General features: G+C 44.4%; 1 protein-coding gene across 1 annotated transcript; it reads left to right on the forward strand.

Moving 5' to 3' along the window:
• The first annotated feature begins 259 nt into the window (after nt 1-259).
• ZP4 (zona pellucida glycoprotein 4) lies at nt 260-11,195 on the forward strand. The gene is made up of 12 exons (XM_081859028.1): nt 260-448; nt 2,290-2,405; nt 2,732-2,831; nt 3,215-3,370; nt 3,856-4,043; nt 5,699-5,796; nt 6,296-6,423; nt 7,193-7,382; nt 7,462-7,600; nt 8,981-9,059; nt 9,774-9,887; nt 10,599-11,195. Exons 1-12 carry the CDS (start codon nt 277-279, stop codon nt 10,724-10,726), a joined length of 1,608 nt encoding a protein of 535 aa, XP_081715154.1. The 5' UTR covers nt 260-276; the 3' UTR covers nt 10,727-11,195.
• The last annotated feature ends 5,933 nt before the right edge of the window (nt 11,196-17,128 follow it).

A 17,128-nucleotide genomic window follows, 5' to 3' on the forward strand; every position in this document is an offset into this window, starting at 1 on the left:
CTTCCCAATAGGATGCTCTTCTTCCTCCTCCTCCAGGCATTCTCATAGCATTGCAAGCCTTTAGAAGAGACCCTATTACTGCCATCTGCTGGCTATAATGCAGGTATGTCTCCATTACGTTGTGGTTCTACCTGGCCTGAAGAAACCGCACCCCTTCCTTTCTTCTGTCCAATCACAGTTTAGTTAAGCCTATATGTGAAGACTTTTGGGAGGCGTGGTCACTGTTGTTAAGACAAGATGACAGTAGTAAAATGGCTTTCTGCTCCTTCGGGCACAATGCTTTTCTGGATTATTTGTTTGTTCGTGTCTCTTGTTCTGGGTGCTCCTAGTAGCTTTAAAGATTTGCCAAGATTGTGGAGCAGTAGAACACTGTATTGTGGAAGGGACAGCTTGCACTTCACCTTACCTGCAAACCATTCTGAGATAATTCACTTTCTTACTGTTCGAGGTAAGCAGATTCTTATCGAAGGTGCTTTTTAAAGGAGACTTTTGGGGGATTTGGCCCTAGCGTTTCAGACAGAAGCTTTATATTTTCTGGTGTATTGTGAATTATACCCTTTTCCTCTGCAATTCCCTCTTGACTAGACTGAGTGTGTCTAGTAGACTGATGTGGGATTGGGAAGATTGGCTGTAGGCCTCTGTTCTCCAGTTTCCTCTTTAAACCATACTTCTTTTGGACAACCAAGCAGAGGACACCCAGCTGGCTGCTACACCAATTAAGGCCTGTTTACAGGTGCAGCTCACACTGATCTGATATTAAAGCTATTGGGTGCTGCTAGTGGTTCCTCAAATGGCTGCTGTCCTTGCATTAATTTGGGCTTTGCGTTGTAAGACGAAATTCCAACTCCCAGTGGAAAAAAAACAGCTGCAGAGCGACTCTTTATACTGTATCTGCTTTTATGAATTTGTCCTTAGTTACAGGGTTGCTGTTCAAGCAGACCCTTTTCTTATGTGAAGAATAGGAACCTGCCTGCCTTTAGTACAATAATCAGAGCTTCGTTTTTAAACCATCGTGGTGATTCAGTGGGTCATAGGACTACGGAGGGGAAACTGTGCTTGTAAAAGCTAGAGTGTCTTTGCAGATGGTGTCAAAGAGCTGGGAGGCCTTGATACAAGTACAGTTATAAAGGCTTTAGAGAAATGCACTACCTGGTCAGTTTTCCTCCTGACTGAAGCTCTGAAGCCTTAACCCAGGCAGTGATTCAACATGAGAGAGGTTCCCTATCATCCCACTCCTACATTTTTTGGGGTGGGGGAAGGCAATGGTGGTAAATGATCCACTCAAGTTTCTGCATTTGGCTGTTAAAGAAGCAGAGAGCATCCTGGGTTTGTGAAGCAGCTGCCATTCTATCTATAACACTGGAAGGGCAAGGAAATCATGAGCCTGTGAAGGAAAGCCATCATAATAAGAATTAGGAAGCTCTACAAACTTGAATGTGTATGCGGGTGGCGCTGTGGGTTAAACCACAGAGCCTAGGACTTGCCGATCAGAAGGTCGGCAGTTCAAATCCCTGTGACGGGGTGAGCTCCTGTTGCTCCGTCCCTGCTCCTGCCAACATAGCAGTTCAAAAGCTCATTAAAGTGCAAGTAGATAAATAGGTACCACTCTACCGGGAAGGTAAACGGCGTTTCTGTGCACTGCTCTGGTTCGCCAGAAGCGGCTTAGTCATGCTGGCCACATGACCCGGAAGCTGTACGCCGGCTCCCTCGGCCAATAAAGCGAGATGAGCGCCGCAGCCCCAGAGTTGGCCACGACTGGACCTAATGGTCAGGGGTCCCTTTACCTTTACCTTACAAACTTGAATGTAGTGTGTACTTGATCCTTATATCTTGGAAATGAAGGACTGCTTGATGCCTACATTTTTGTTATCAGGAGCTGTGTTGGCTTTGCTAACAGGCATTTGATGGCGGTTGGTCTGTATCATACAATCTGGGGACACCAGAGTTGGAATAATGGGGTGATAATCTTACCTTGGCTTCAGACTAGCCTTGCGATACTGTAAGGAATAGAGAAGTAGAATTAATCTGCAGTTTCACTGAAGAAGCTGGTTTTGACTGGGTTGAGATTCATATTTCAACAACAGATCAGTATGCTAGGTAATAAGGAAAAAATATATTTGTACACATCAGAGAAAGATTGAAGACTGTAGGGCATGACTGATTAAAAAGTATTGTACTGACTAGAGCCAAACCGTTTGAGAATAATCAATGTAAGGGTGAGAGCTTTGACCCCTGGCATGAAGACATTGCATGGATAGATCTCAAAGAGGGCACCAATTTCTTTCCTAGATTCAGAAGGCCAGTCCCATCCTCTTGACAGATCTGCTTGTGTCTCCATCTCTCAGAAACCAGAAGGCTCTACAGTGGTCATTGTTCCTTATACTGGATGTTTCTTTATCAAAAAGGTAGTAACTTGACCCTTTGCTGGGACATAGAGGGTTGCTATAAAGGACCATATAGACAAATATTTCCAGTCACACTAGGATCAGTTGTGAGTCACTGAAATAAGTTACATGAATTGGGTGGATGTATGAAGGATCCTCATACCAGGTTACTCATGAATGAATTCCTCAACAGTCTCTTGCATCATGAATCGTGCGGAATGGGCTTTTATAATTGCATAGTAGAAAACTGTTGTCTTCTAATAAGCGTGCAAGTTATGGGAGTAATCTCTGTCTTAGTTCAATTAGTAGAAATCTCCAAACATGCTTTGCCTTGTCTGTTAATACAGAACAGCTACTTCTTAATGACTCTCAGGATTGAAGGACTGGAAGCGGTTAGCAAAGTGCTTCTTTATGAAGAGGACCTGAAATGCCCAACCCATTTGCCAGGTATAGCAATTGTGGAATCTAAACTTGTAGAATCTAAATGTCACCCCAAAATACTTGGCAGAAAGAAGCAAAGGTAAAGTCCATTATTGGTTGAGAATAGGACACCAGGTGGGAAAGGGGAAGAGGGCACCCTGTGTCAATACAGAATTGCAGGTTATGACAAATTCTGTTGTGTCTTGTAAGGGAGGGAAATACGGCTTTTCATCCACCATAAATCCTTCCCATGATTGTTCTAAATGAGGATTTGGAGCATTCCAAAATGTTGACTACCATATTTGCAATGGTGTAGGATAGGCTAAAGGCAGTATTTCAACAATGGCAGAAATGTGTTCCTAGGATGAGTGGGATGATGTAACAACAAACCCTAACACTCTGGCCTTCAGCTTTAGATGTTCCAAGCAGCAGCGTATGCCAGGGAGTGCAGAGACAAGACCGCCTTCCCTGTGCCACTCAACCTGTGTCCCAGGGAGAATGTGAAGAGAGAGGCTGCTGTTATACCACTGAAGATCATCGTGTTCCTTGTTACTATGGCAATACAGGTAGGCTGGGCATTCTAAAAAAAAAAGACGCCTGCACTAGAAGTGTACTTTAGGCATATTTTGAGGTTCTGATTTGAGAACAAAACACTTCGTTCCAGAGAAGTCAAGGGAAACTGAATTTCCAGTCTAAACAACTTTCATCCTAGCTGCACAAATCCATATTTTGCAAGGCAATGTCTAATTAAGCAACTCTTCTCCCTTGCTTATATGGAGAGAAGGGGAAGAACCATAGAAGTGAAGCAGGCTCAAGGAAATCTAGTTATGTGGTAAGCATTTTTTTTAAAAATCCACATTTTAAAAGGTGCACCTTGGAATTTGCTGGAATTGGATGTTTTCTTTACTGTGGCTGTGGTATCTCCTATGGCTGAAATGGTTGCCTTCCATATGGAGCCAGGTGGCAACAAAAGGAAGGATGGTTAATTCTAGAAACCATGAGAAGTCTGTGGTGGAATTCCATGCTAATGCTTTTGGCTTTCATTTTTCAGTGACTACACACTGCACTCCAGATGGCTACTTCTCAATTGCAGTGTCCAGGGATGTGACTCTGCCGTCATTAATTCTGGACTCTGTGCATCTTGTCAGTGGATATGGCAGTGGTTGTGTTCCTGTGACAAAGAATGGTGCCTTTGTCCTCTACAAATTCCCACTCTCTTCCTGCGGAACTACTTTTCTGGTAGGAATCCAATACAAAACCACCTGCCTTGAAAGCTCCTGATTTAAGCAACTAGCTTGCAAACGTGCTTACACTGAGTCAGACCATTGGGCCATCCAGCTCAGCATAGGTGCCAACTCGCTTGGGCCCTGGGTGCCCGCACACCCAAAAAATTCCCCATGAAGGGGCTGGGCACCCACAAATTTTGGTGCACGCTGCATGGCACCCACAGCCCTGGGCACCCATAGTTACGGGGCTAAGTTGGCACTTTTGTAGCTCAGTATCATTTACATGGACAGGCAGCAACCCTCCAAGGTTTCAGGTTGGGGACATTCCCAGCCCTACCGGGAGATGCAGGGGATTGAACCTGGGAGCTTCTGTGTGCAAAGTCACTACTTAGCTATAACCTTTCTCTTTGACTGCACCACACTATTATACCTGGGTGAACTAGTCTGGTTTTAGGTAAGTCTGGGGTCAACAAAAGGAGCCTCTTGCATGGCCATTCCATAGCTGAAATCCCCAGGCATAATGGGAAGAGATGCACAGAAAAGCATAGGCTAGTAGGGGCTGTGTTAATAAAGCCCTTGTAAATCCATGCATACATCCTCTGATCTGAAAATGTACAGGGGTGAGGGGAGGCAGGAATTGGGCAAGGTACTGAGGAAAGTAGGATGTGGAGGTTAAACCACAGAGCCTAGGACTTGCCGATCAGAAGGTCGGCGGTTCGAATTCTCGTGACAGGGTGAGCTCCCGTTGCTTGGTCCCTGCTCCTGCCAACCTAGCAATTCGAAAGCACGTCAAAGATAAATAGATAAATAGGTACTGCTCTGGCGGGAAGGTAAACGGCGTTTCTGTGCACTGCTCTGGTTTGCCAGAAGTGGCTTAGTCATTCTGGGCACATGACCCGGAAGCTGTACGCCGGCTCCCTCGGCCAATAAAGCGAGATGAGTGCCGCAACCCCAGAGTCGGCCATGACTGGACCTAATGGTCAGGGGTCCTTTTACCTTTTTACTGAGGAAAGTAATCTGCTAGATGACCAAATTGGTTCATATGGGCAGAGGTGATCCTTGAGGTACCATGGTCCTGAACCATTTTAAAGCTTTCTAGGTCAAAATCAACACTTTGAATTGGGCCCATAAATGCATTGGCTGCCAGTACAATTGAGCCGGGATCGGTGCAATATGCTCAGACAGACTTCTCTGGTGAGCAACCTGGCCACTGAATTCTGCACTAGCTGAAGTTTCCAAACCGTCTTGAGAGGCAGCCCTAGGTATAACACATCACAGTAATTTAACCAAAAGGTTACCAGGGCATAGACATCAGAAGTTAGACTATCCTTATCCAGATAGGGGCACAGCTGGGCCACCAGCCAAAGCTGATGGAGGCACTCTGTGCCACCAAGGCCACCTGAGCCTAATCTGTATAGGCTCCTTCAGAAGGAGTGTAACATCAAGAGAGGGGAACCTCACCATCCACAATGAAGCTCTGAATTTCTTAAGGCCAGAGAAAGTGAGCAATTGATGCAACCCTCTAAATTTACAGGTATTATCAAGAGTGCACTTTATGGTTCAGAAATGTTTGACTCTTCTTAGGTTTCCTTCATTCTTCTCTGGGTGCAGGATTGCAGGGCAAATAAACTGGATTAATCCCAACTAATCTTTAATGTTTAAAAACAGGGAGCAGGCGATCAGGGCATATATGCAAATGAGCTGGTAGCACACCATGATGTCAAAAACTGGAACACTGGATCACTCATGCAAGACAGCACCTTCAGGTAATCGTAAATGGCACTCACACATAATGGCATCTGGGCACACAGGAAACTACAGTGTTAAGGCTATTGGTCTATCTAGCACATTATTGTCTGCATTGCCTGGTAGCAGCTCTCAAGTTTTGAGATAGGTCCTTCCCTGGATTGAATCAGGAGCCTTCTGATTGCAAAGCCAGATGCTCTACTACCAAGAAGAGAAGAAGAGAAGAGTTTGGATTTGATATCCCGCCTTTCACTCCCTTTAAGGAGTCTCAAAGCGGCTAACATTCTCCTTTCCCTTCCTCCCCCACAACAAACACTCTGTGAGGTGAGTGGGGCTGAGAGACTTCAAAGAAGTGTGACTGGCCCAAGGTCACCCAGCAGCTGCATGTGGAGGAGCGGAGACTCGAACCCAGTTCTCCAGATTACGAGACTACCGCTCTTAACCACTACACCACACTGGCTCTCAGTGAGCTATGGCTCTTCCCCAATACCTAACTTCTTTATCTTTGCTCTTCACTAGACTGCATGTCAGCTGCAGGTATTCAACAGGGAGCTTCCTCCCACTCATGGTACAAGTCTTCACCCTGCCGCCTCCACCGTCAATCACTCAGTTTGGCCCACTCAGCCTCGAGCTTAGAATTGCTACTAGTAAGTGTCATCATGTCAATGAGAGGAAAATCTATGGCTGTCATAATTTCTGACACCTCTATTCTCCACTTCATGTACTTCTTGCTTGCATGTATTGTAAAGAATCGGCTGTTTAGTAGGTGTCTGCATCCCTCTGCAGTAGTGTGAACAAAGCTTGGAAGCCTAAAACTCAATCTTCAAACTTTCCCCGAAGACTGAACTGGAACAAAGGGACTTATGGGGAAGTAACTTCATGAGAATAGCAAACTTCCTGATAAGAGTTGTGCACAGTGCAATGTGATTATTGTGTCTACCAACTGACTTTCCAAAGAAAAAGACAATAGAAGGCTGCACATGAGACGAACACATTTTGATTAGGAGGGATTAATTGGGCACGCTGCTAGATCTTTGTAAGACAGCCACAACAAGAGGCTACAAGCAGGAGTAGGGTGCCTTGGGCCCCCAAATGAACTACAGCAGGCTTCCTCAACTTTGGCCCTCCAGATGTTTTGAGACAACAATTCCCATCATCCTTGACCACTGGTCCTGCTAGCTAGGGATCATGGGAGTTGTAGGCCATAAACATCTGCAGGGCTGAGGTTGAGGAAGCCTGAACTACAGCATCCACCAACTCAGTAAACCATGGCCAATTCATTTCTTCATAAAAAATATTTATATTCTGCTGCATCATAAAGCTATATCATAGCTTTATAAAAACCTTTAAAGCAATGGTGTTGCGATCCTTCTCAGTCGGTGGTGTGTAACAATTTGCAATATTTGTATTCTGCAGGCCAACAGTACAGCAAATACTATGCTAATGGGGACTATCCTGTAGTCAAGCTCCTGAAGGATTCTGTTTTCCTGGAAGTTCGGATCCTGCAGCGGACAGACCCAGACCTTGTCTTGGTTCTTCATGAGTGCTGGGCCACACCAAGTACTAACCCCCTGCAGAGGCCTCAGTGGCCCATCTTAATGAACAGGCAAGACCTCCAAGATAAGCTAGGAATTCGAGACTACTGAAGAGCATTTCGCATAATGCAGTGTCTTCCTCTCTTACAGGTGTCCATATGAAGGAGACAACTACCAGACTCGGTTCATCCTCATGGGAGCAGTTTCAGGGCTACAATTTCCATCTCACTACCAACGCTTTGTCATCAGCACTTTCAGCACTGCTTCCCGGCAGGCACTTACTGGACCAGTAAGAGCTCCCCAGTTTCACCAGGGTCCTAGCTTGTGAAAGAGTGATGCATGAGAATAGATTACGGAATCAGATTACGGAATCATAAAATCATAGAATTGTAGAGTAGGAAGGGATCATGAGGGTAATCTAGTCCCTTTGGCCCAATGTGGTTCTAGAATCCATGACCTTGAGATACTCTACGGACTAAGCCATCTATCATGAATCATTGTTGAGAAAATTGGGTTTTTTAAAATGCTATTTTTCCATTTTTCCATTTTACAATATTTCAACAACAAGAATTAAATCTAAAGAAAGTCAGTTTACATTTTCTTTGACTCCCCTCCGTGCTTTGTTCTATTATATCGTAATCTTACTGCATAACCAATTCAAACCTATTTACAAATTTAACCTTTTTACTCCCTTTAAGTTATTTCTTACTGCTCATGTTTGTCATTCTTGCTAATGTTTTAAATTACATACAATTGGTCTTCATATATTCAACAAATTTTCCCCAGTCTACTAAAAGAAAGTCTCTCACCTTGATCTCTTATTCTTCCAGTCCTGCCATTTCCATATATTCCATCAGTTTTAATTGCCAATCATCTTTCATTGGAACTGTTTCTTTCTTCCATCTTTGGGCATATACCATTCGGGCAGCCAGAGAAAATTATTATGTATGCACTTGTTAAACAGCAGGGTGTTTTACAGAAATTAATTGTTCAGGATTTCACAGATGCAGGCACAAGCTTGACCCAAGAAGCTGGGTCCAGAGACACAACCTTCCACAATGTGACTGTTTTTGCTTCTACTGTATGCAATAGAGGTAGAGAGTTGCATTTGGCCTAAGGGTGACATGCCTTCCTGGGCAACACTTGAGGGCTGCATGCCACTGGGGACTAGAGCAACAAATGCGACTTTTATCTTTTCATACTATAGGCTGCTTTCCAGCCATGCAAAACCACAGCGTAATTCTCTATCCTCCATCTATGCAAAGAAGTAGCATTAACACAGTTGCAGGGCACATTTCGAGCCAAGCAAAAGCTTTCAGGTAGGGTGTGGAGTAGGGCTGGTGAAGGATGTGGCCTGAGAGGAAGGCCTGAGAGCCAGATGGAGGTTTGAGGGTCCCAGCCCAGATATATAACAAAAGAGGTGCCCACGTACAGAACCCTGCAGCTAGCTTCAGGACAAGTTGTTTTGTTTTCTTTTCCATCTACTTGTGTTTAAGCATAGCAAAGTCTGGTTAAATGCTGTTAACACCAGATTTGGGTGGGACAATTGACTTGGAATGCACAGTATGCCTGTTAAAGGATGTGTGAGTATAGGTGGGCAGTGTATAGAACAACCCTCTTAAATTTGTACTTTTAACAGGCATGAATGAGTCTGACTGTCTTTTGCCAGGTTTACTTCCACTGCAGCGCTGCTGCTTGTGTCCCATCGACAGTGGAATCCTGCGTGGCTCACTGTCCTAGGATCAGAGGTAATGGCTCCCCAGCTATTCAACTGCCATTTTGTTTTTCTCTTCCAAAACTGCTAAAAGGGGGATATAGAAGAATTTCTTCATCTTGTAACAATGAGAGTTGACTTCCCTTGAGCAGTGGCAACCAGTTAGGAACTGTTGGTGCAGAAGAAATGACCCAAACAGCAAGCAGGATCTAGTTCCATTTTCCAGCCAGGCGAAAACAGTGAGGCGCCGTGGTCTGTAGAGAGTTTAAGGGTCCGGTGGCCGCATTTGGCCCTGGAGCCTGTGGTTTTCCACTCCGATGCAGAGAAGATGTTGTGATGAATAGACGGTTCTGTACAAATTTTCAAGGTGCTTTCTGCCAGATGCAAAACTAAACAAACTTGCAGTGTCGCCTCTGGAGGATTTATGCATCAGCCGTCCCTAGATTACTCTTCTGTGGGAGGCCAATTCAGATCTTTATGTGGAATTTTGTGCATGAGATCTGACAATATGTGGAAATGCATCTAGCGCAGTGTGCTGCTCTGCAGGAGTAACTAGCCGAATGAGGTGCTGAATGCTTATGGCTTCCCAGAAAGCCTAGCGACTGCCTCAAACGCAGCCTTTCAATGCAAAGCTCCCTTGAGTGCCTCAGTGGTAATCCTGAGGCTGAAAGGAAAGGGAGACATGATCAGCGCAAGAGCTGGAACATCTGTATTAATCGCTTGCCTGTTAACTTCTCTTGTCAAATAGCCAGGAGATCGCTTGAGAACCAAGCCCTACAGGACACTCCAAGGAGCCTAGTGATGGCAGAAGGACCTGTAGACTTCCAGATGGAGAAAGAACAGGACAATGTTGAGCAGAAAGGTGAGAGGGAAGTAGCTATTGAGATGGGAATACTATGTGTGTGTGTGTGTGTGTGTGTGTGTGTGTGTGTGTAAGAGAGAGAGGGAGATAATGACTGATGCCATAAAATACCATGATGAATTGGGTCCTATTCTTTTCATGGGCATGACTTTGAAACTGTACTTGTATGTTGGAGATTTACTATTCCTAATATAGATATAATCTGCCAAATTCATAACTGGCTCGGATGCACGAATTTTAAGGGCTGTCTACACTGCTGCATTTTGGGTTGTTTTTAAAAAATTCCTATATTGGTCATAAAGAGCAAGAACAATTAGAGCTTGAAATGAGCAGAGCCCTCTAAGCCTTTTCTGAGCAGCAACCTTTCAGTTGCATGGATGTGCTTATGGTTCAAGCTTACACTACATACTTAAAGAAATCTGCTCCATGGAATACATTTATATAGATGGGCCCAGAGGGCGTCCTGGTTCTCTGTGGCATATGCTTGGCATGTGTGGGCAAAAAGGCATCTCCATAGGTAGCCTTGTAAGAAGAATTTGAAGAAATATGGCAGTGGTGGGCAAATGGTATATGGCAAGGTGGAACGTGTGAAAAAGCTGATGTACGAAAGTCTTGCATACGCCTCTCTGCTGAGGGCTTCGCTGAATCACAAGAAAACTAGAGTTCTGTGGTTATTAATTAGCAGGTTAATTAATTAATTATCTCTTGCAGGTTCCCATTGGAGTAGTCCAGTCTTGTCAAAAGAATGGGAGAGAGCCCTTGTAGTTGCAGTAGGAGCTGTTTTTGTTGCTTTGTCTCTTGTAGGATTAAGAAAATACTCGAAAAGGACCAAAATGTGAATGGACAGATGTTTTGTTTTTGTTTTTTGGGGGGGTTTTAAATAAAGAAGTGGTGAATGATGTCTTTTATTTGCCTTGTCCTGTATTGAAGCTCTACACCAGGGCTAGCCAACAAGGAACCTTCTTGATGATGATGAGCTACAGCTCCCATCATCCCTGAACCTTGACCATGGGGAAAGCAATGTCTAGAAGGCACCTCATGGTAAAGAGCAGGGGTGGACAATGTACTTGTCAAGTCTTGCCTTACCTCTCAATGATTGCTTGGTTCAAGTTGGAACTGCTAAAACAGTTACCAACATACACTGTCAAAATCAAATGAAGTACAGTGGTACCTTAGTTCTCAAACAACTTGGAACCCAAACACTGCAAACCCGGAAGGAAGTAACTTTTTCCGGAAGCCAAATGTGCTCTGTTTTCAGTGTTACACTTCTGTTTTGAGTGTCATGCTTCCAATTTGAATGTTATGTTGAGGTCTGTCTGTTTTTGCTATTTATTTTGCGTTTTTGTTTTTGCGGCTCTTTTTGTTTTGTTTTTGTGACTGTTTTAGGTAAAAGTCTGGAATGGATTAATCCATTTTGCATTACTCTCCATGGGAAAGCATGCCTTGGTTTTTGAATGCTTTGGTTTTGGAACGGACTTCCGGAACAAATTAAATTTGAGAACCAAGGTACCACTATATGTGTTTCATTTCACTGTTTCTGGATCTAGTGCAGTGAAGTTGTACAAATAGTGGAATTAGACAAGGCACTCTTCTGGTATGTGTTAAATTGAAGGTAGGTGGATATACTGAACAAGTGTATTGGCAGCTAAAATTGTGTGTAAAAAAATATATCTTTTTTTAAAAAAAAAATATTCAGCAATTTATGAGAAAAGAAATTCTATTTAAAGAATGATCAAAGATAAAATTGTGAAATCCTCAAGTGCTGGGCTGCAGTTTTCTTTGAACTTCCTTACTTTCAAGGTGGCCCTATTCTTCTGGTCTGCTGTGAATGGGAACAGAAGAGAGATTTGATTCTGTTGAAGGCATCAAATGTCACTTTCCATAACAATATGAGAACTGAAACACAGCCGTCCTTCCAAATCCACACTATCAGATTTTTGTGATAAAATTCTCCAATGAAAAAATGTTCGCAAAAATTCGTGTATTACAGGAAATTGAAAGAATGTGGATATTAATCAAAGATGCCTACAAAAATGTATGTATTGGGAGAAATCCACACAAAATCCCACATTGTTGCAGAATGACCGCTCCCCGCTTAAAACGGGGGGCGCCCTTTGGAATTTCCCTGCATTGGCAGGTTTCGCCTTTCCCGTAGCAAAACGTCACATCTTTGGCGGTATCAGGCCTTAGGCGGAATCCTTTGTCCATCTTCCTCTGTGCAGCGGCGATACCAGGGTTCCCTGTTAAAGGGGTTTCTGATGGGAGGCTTTGACCGTACGCCGAAAGGTCGTCATTGCTCTCCCCTGCGGTGGCGGCGTAATGGGGGCGGCTATCTCTGCTTGAACATATGTTCTCCAGAGCCAGCCCATCCCCCACACAAACACTGGATAACCCTGATGCTCCCTAGGTCCCCGGCTGGGGACTGGGGAGGGAAAACGCCCAATGCCTGAGCCAAGGTCTACCCACTTTTGAAATAAAGTTGTGGCCAATTTAATCCCATAGCACATTGTCTTGAGTCGTTATTCCACATGAATCGGGGGGAAATGGGAAGCTAGGAGAACCAAAATGGACAGATGCTTGCGTTCTTAGCTATAAATCGTACAATCTCTGCTCTGCAGCTACTTTCAGTGCCCACATTTCCTTAAAACTCCATGGCAAGCCTCTGCTTGGCTGTCTAGTAATGGCAGGAAGGTAGGGAAGCTGCCTTCTGTGGACTCAGCAGCTCTTTGTCTTTTAGTTTTAAAGAAATCAAGGAGAAAGTTGTTTTTTGAGAGAGAGAGAAATGGAAGAGCTTCCCTCTAATAAGACTAGCGAGTGTACCAATTTTGGGTGCCCAGTAGCCAGCTTGCAATGCTTCAGCTGAAACTCAGAAGAAGGTATTATGCCGTAACTTCTCCCATAGGGCTGTTTAGGAGAAATACTTTTGTCTTGTAATTATTGATTTTACTTTAGATGTGGAATAAAGGATATTGGCATGCTCAGTATTTGATTTTGGTATCATTTAAGTATGAATGTCATTTGAAAAGAGGGGCACAGAACTTATTTGGGTGGCGCTTGTAAAATTTCTTAGATACATTACTGGTCTATCCTAGTTCTATGGCTTCCCTGGCTCAAAATGGCAAGCCAGCCCAGCCTGAATATTAAATCCCAATGAGATACACAATGAGAATTAGAAAATATGTTCATAATCTAAACTCATTTAAGCATGGCACTGTGTTAAATGTTGCTTGCTCTTATTAATTATTGAATTCAGACACCGTCCTATACCCGCAGGTCTTTAACCTTCTACAAGCTGCCTTGAAGGTAAAAATCATTCAGGTGAAGCTAGGCCTGGTATGCAGACAGCCAGGAGATGCTCCCTTAGATGTTGCTGGACTACAACTCCCATCATCCATGCACATGAGGTAATGCCAATAGGCAGTGTTTTCCCCCCCCCAGAAAAAAGGGCCAGATATAACTACCTCGGTCACCAACCTAGATGCCAATGCAGACAGCATCTTGAAACCAAAATCGCATGACAAGGTGCTAGGCTACACCATCTTATAAGGATATCCAGATGGTTTCCGCCACTCAGCACCTTCGCTCATTAATGGGGAGAAAGGTGTGCATGTACTCTTCCAGACTGTGACTTGAACTCCTGCTGTTTTATACTCTAGTTTCTTTGTGGGTGATTCACCATGCAAAGCACCAATGCTTAGGCACTGCTACGCAGCACAAATCCTCCACATTGTGCACAACCATGGCAGCAGCCGGCCACACTGCCTTCATCTTCTGGCCTCTGAGCATCAGTCTGGTCTGTGCTGTGCAGATGCCCTCCAAGGGACAAGCCTTGACCGTTGCTTCTCTGTCTCATGAGGCAACTGGAGTGGCCCCCTGCCCCACTACTACTACTGCTGCTGTGCATGCCTCACTCCTTTGCTCTTGCCATCCACTTGGACGCTGTGGTTTTTGTAAACAAGCAGCGCTATCATCATCAGAAATTGCCCCCATCTGAGAGGTGTCGGAACTGTGTTCCAGCAGAAGAAAAGCCCTCCCGATAGGGAGAGCTTCACCTGTTAATTGACTTAGCCATTAGGCAGCTGTGCAGAATTGACTTGGTTCAGAGAACAGCTTGTTCACTCCTCTGCCCATTTGCAGTCTTTTAATGGCCAGCTGAAGCTTCACTTTGGTGAAATAAGGGGACACAACACTCCAAAGGAAACAGCAACTGCAGTCAGAAAAATCTTCAGGCTGCTGCCAGAGAGGTTAAGAAACCTGTATTGAAGGCTCCAGAATTTATAAGTTATAGAATTAGATGGTGTAATCCTACAATATTTACGTGGAAGTAGAGCCCACTGACTGCCACAGGACTTAGTTTGAGGGAAAGACTAGTTGGTGCAGGAGAACACTTAAGGGCTCCCTCAGTAAAATTCCTGGGTGGGAGGAGAACTGCAGCTTTGGCCGCCTCCTTTGCCTCCCACTTCTCCCGGCGGCTTTCCTCTTTTGCCTTAATTCCCTTTTGAGGGATTGATATTTTATTCAGCAGCCCCTGCTGTGCCTGAGTCCGCGACAGAAGTTTCTCAAAAGCGCTCCGTCGACAAAATGATAACAGCTGGTCTTTGAAACTCTGGAAGCCATAGTCTGTGAGGTGCGGGGAGTGGGGGAGGTTTGGCTGCGAAATGCACTATTTGTTGGGAATAATGAGGCGAAAAAGTGACAGAGGTTTTTATTACAAATAATAGACAGCGAACTTCAAACAACAGCAGCGAGTCATTAAAAAAAGCAACAAAGTTAAATAAATGTCTAATTAGCAGGCACCATAAAGGTGGAATTTACTGCTCTACAGCTTCTTAAGGGAGAGTCAATAAATTCACAGCTGAGTCTCCCCTCATCCCCACCTCCTCTTTCCCAAGTATACAGGAAATAAATGAATTTGCCCAACATGATCTTCCCATTCTGCCCTGGCTTGCATGTGATTGGCAGCAAAGAAAAAGGCAACTGATTTGCCACCTTTATTAGAAAGCAGGATCATTGGCATAGACCCTTCACTGAGCCTTAGATTTGAAGTCCAGCCATGAGTTAAAGTTGCTCCTGGAATGTGTGGAGATGGTGCGCAGAGATGATCAGCAGAGAGGTGGCGTACTGAGGCATCACCCACAGAGATGCCATGCTGAGCAAGCTCAAAGCTTGGTTGTAAATAGGTTTGTATGGGATTCAAAAGTGTGGCTAGGTAAGCTGGTAGGAAGAGGTTGCAATGAGGGAATGAAAAGGGATTGGGTAGGTTCTTATAAGCAATTGATTTACCTCCTCACCTGTGCTTTGAGAATTAAGCTTGGACATGCCAAAATTTTTCCAGTGCTGAAGCTTCTCTCATGCATTCCATTTTGGAATTATATATGCACTTTGTTCTAATCAGGAATGAAATGACGCCATGTCCTTCCCCGAGTGCATATAATGTGAGAACTAGAGAGAACGTTGGTGTAGTGAGAGTTGGCTATGATTAACGCATAACAGAGCACACAGATAGTGGCGAAGGTGCTGTGGTTAAGAAAGGCTTTGCAGAACAAGTGATTCTGTATATGAGGAAAAATAAGAGGGGACTGGAAATGCAGTGAAGTGGGAGAAGTGAAGAGAAAAGGAGCTTATGGTGGGTCAGATTTTGGGGAAAGGGAATCATAGAATCATAGAATTGTAGAGCTGTAGGGGACCCTAAGGGTCATCTAGACCAATCCCCTGCAATGCAGGAATCTCAACATGGGAAATGACTCTCCAACCTCTGCTTGTAAACCTCCAAGAGAGTCCTGTAACTTCACTTCTCACAGTGAGGGAACCACCAGAAGATCCTCAGAGGAGGACCTCAGTATTCATGCTGAATGATGGGTGGAGACTCTCCTTCAGGTATACTGGGCCGAGACCATTTAGGGCTTTAAAGGTCAGCACCAACACTTTGAATTGTGCTTGGAAATGTACTGGGAGCCAATGAAGATCCTTTAGGACCGGTGTTATATGGTCCCAGTGGCCACTCCCAGTCACCAGTCTCGCTGCTGCATTCTGTATTAGTTGTAGTTTCCAAGCCACCTTCAAATGTAGCCCCATGTAGAGCGTATTGCAGTAGTCGAGGCAGAACATTCACCACTCTGGTGAGACAGTCTGCGGGCAGGTAGGGTCTCAGCTGATGTACCAGATGGAGACCTTCATGGACACCTTCATGGACAGCTGTGAGTACAGAATGACTCCCAGGCTGCACACCTGGTCCTTTGAAATGAACCTGGGACATTCTGCATGCAAAGCAGATGGTCTAGCACTGTGCTATAGGCCCTCCCTGCAGTGTCCTTGAATTGGAACACTAGCGCATACAGAGCTATAGCAATGGCTTGCAAATTAGCCCAATGAATCTTGTAGAAGATTCTTGTTTTAATGGATTTTCTGCCACATACATGCAGAAGCTTGGATGCATGTCTGTTTGTCATTGGCTGATGAATGGTAGAGCCCTTGCATTGGGCCCATGATCCTCAGATACATAGATAATGGTTGGTTCACATCTGCATTTATATCGCTTGATCTTTCATTACCCGTTACTCAACATTTGATGACACTCCATCAGATGCGACTCAGCCCCAAGCGTTGTGTTTGAGATGACACCTGCTGATCTGATGCATTATGCCTGCAGTGATTTAATCTGTGGTGGCTCGCTTTGCACTTGAAAGTCCACCCTCAACGCTACTGTCAATGACTGAGGAATGTGTGTGCGTGAGCCGTATCTCTCGGTCTATACTGATGCAAAGGCAGATGTAACGATTTTTAGAAACCCAGCTTATGGTGAAAAGAAGCATGCTTAAAGCACAGGACTTGTTTATGTAATATGCTGTCATTGTCATTAATCCCATTCCCTGCCACCCTGTGTTGAAAAAGCTAGAATTGTGTTCATAAGGGGCTTATCTTAGACCATAGTGCAGTAATCTTCAAACTGATTCATGCAGAAATCAATTACTTTGAATTAACTGTTGTATATGCCAGTGCCGCAGAACAAACTCCTAAGTCAGCACTGTTTGCCTCTGTTCTCTCTGCTTAATCATGTTTTGAAACGTTGATGACCAGCGATAAGGAAATGCACTCACAGAACAACTTTGCTGAACAAAACATAAGAGGACGGCTGTAAATATCCATCAAGTTTGGAAGGAGAACGGAAGACATGGTGTGTGTGTGTGCGTGCGCGCATACACACATAGACACACATTTCTGAATGCAAGAGGAGTTAGAGA

The sequence above is a fragment of the Podarcis erhardii genome (genome assembly GCF_964252035.2).
Source record: "Podarcis erhardii genome assembly, chromosome: 4".
NCBI lineage: Eukaryota > Metazoa > Chordata > Lepidosauria > Squamata > Lacertidae > Podarcis > Podarcis erhardii.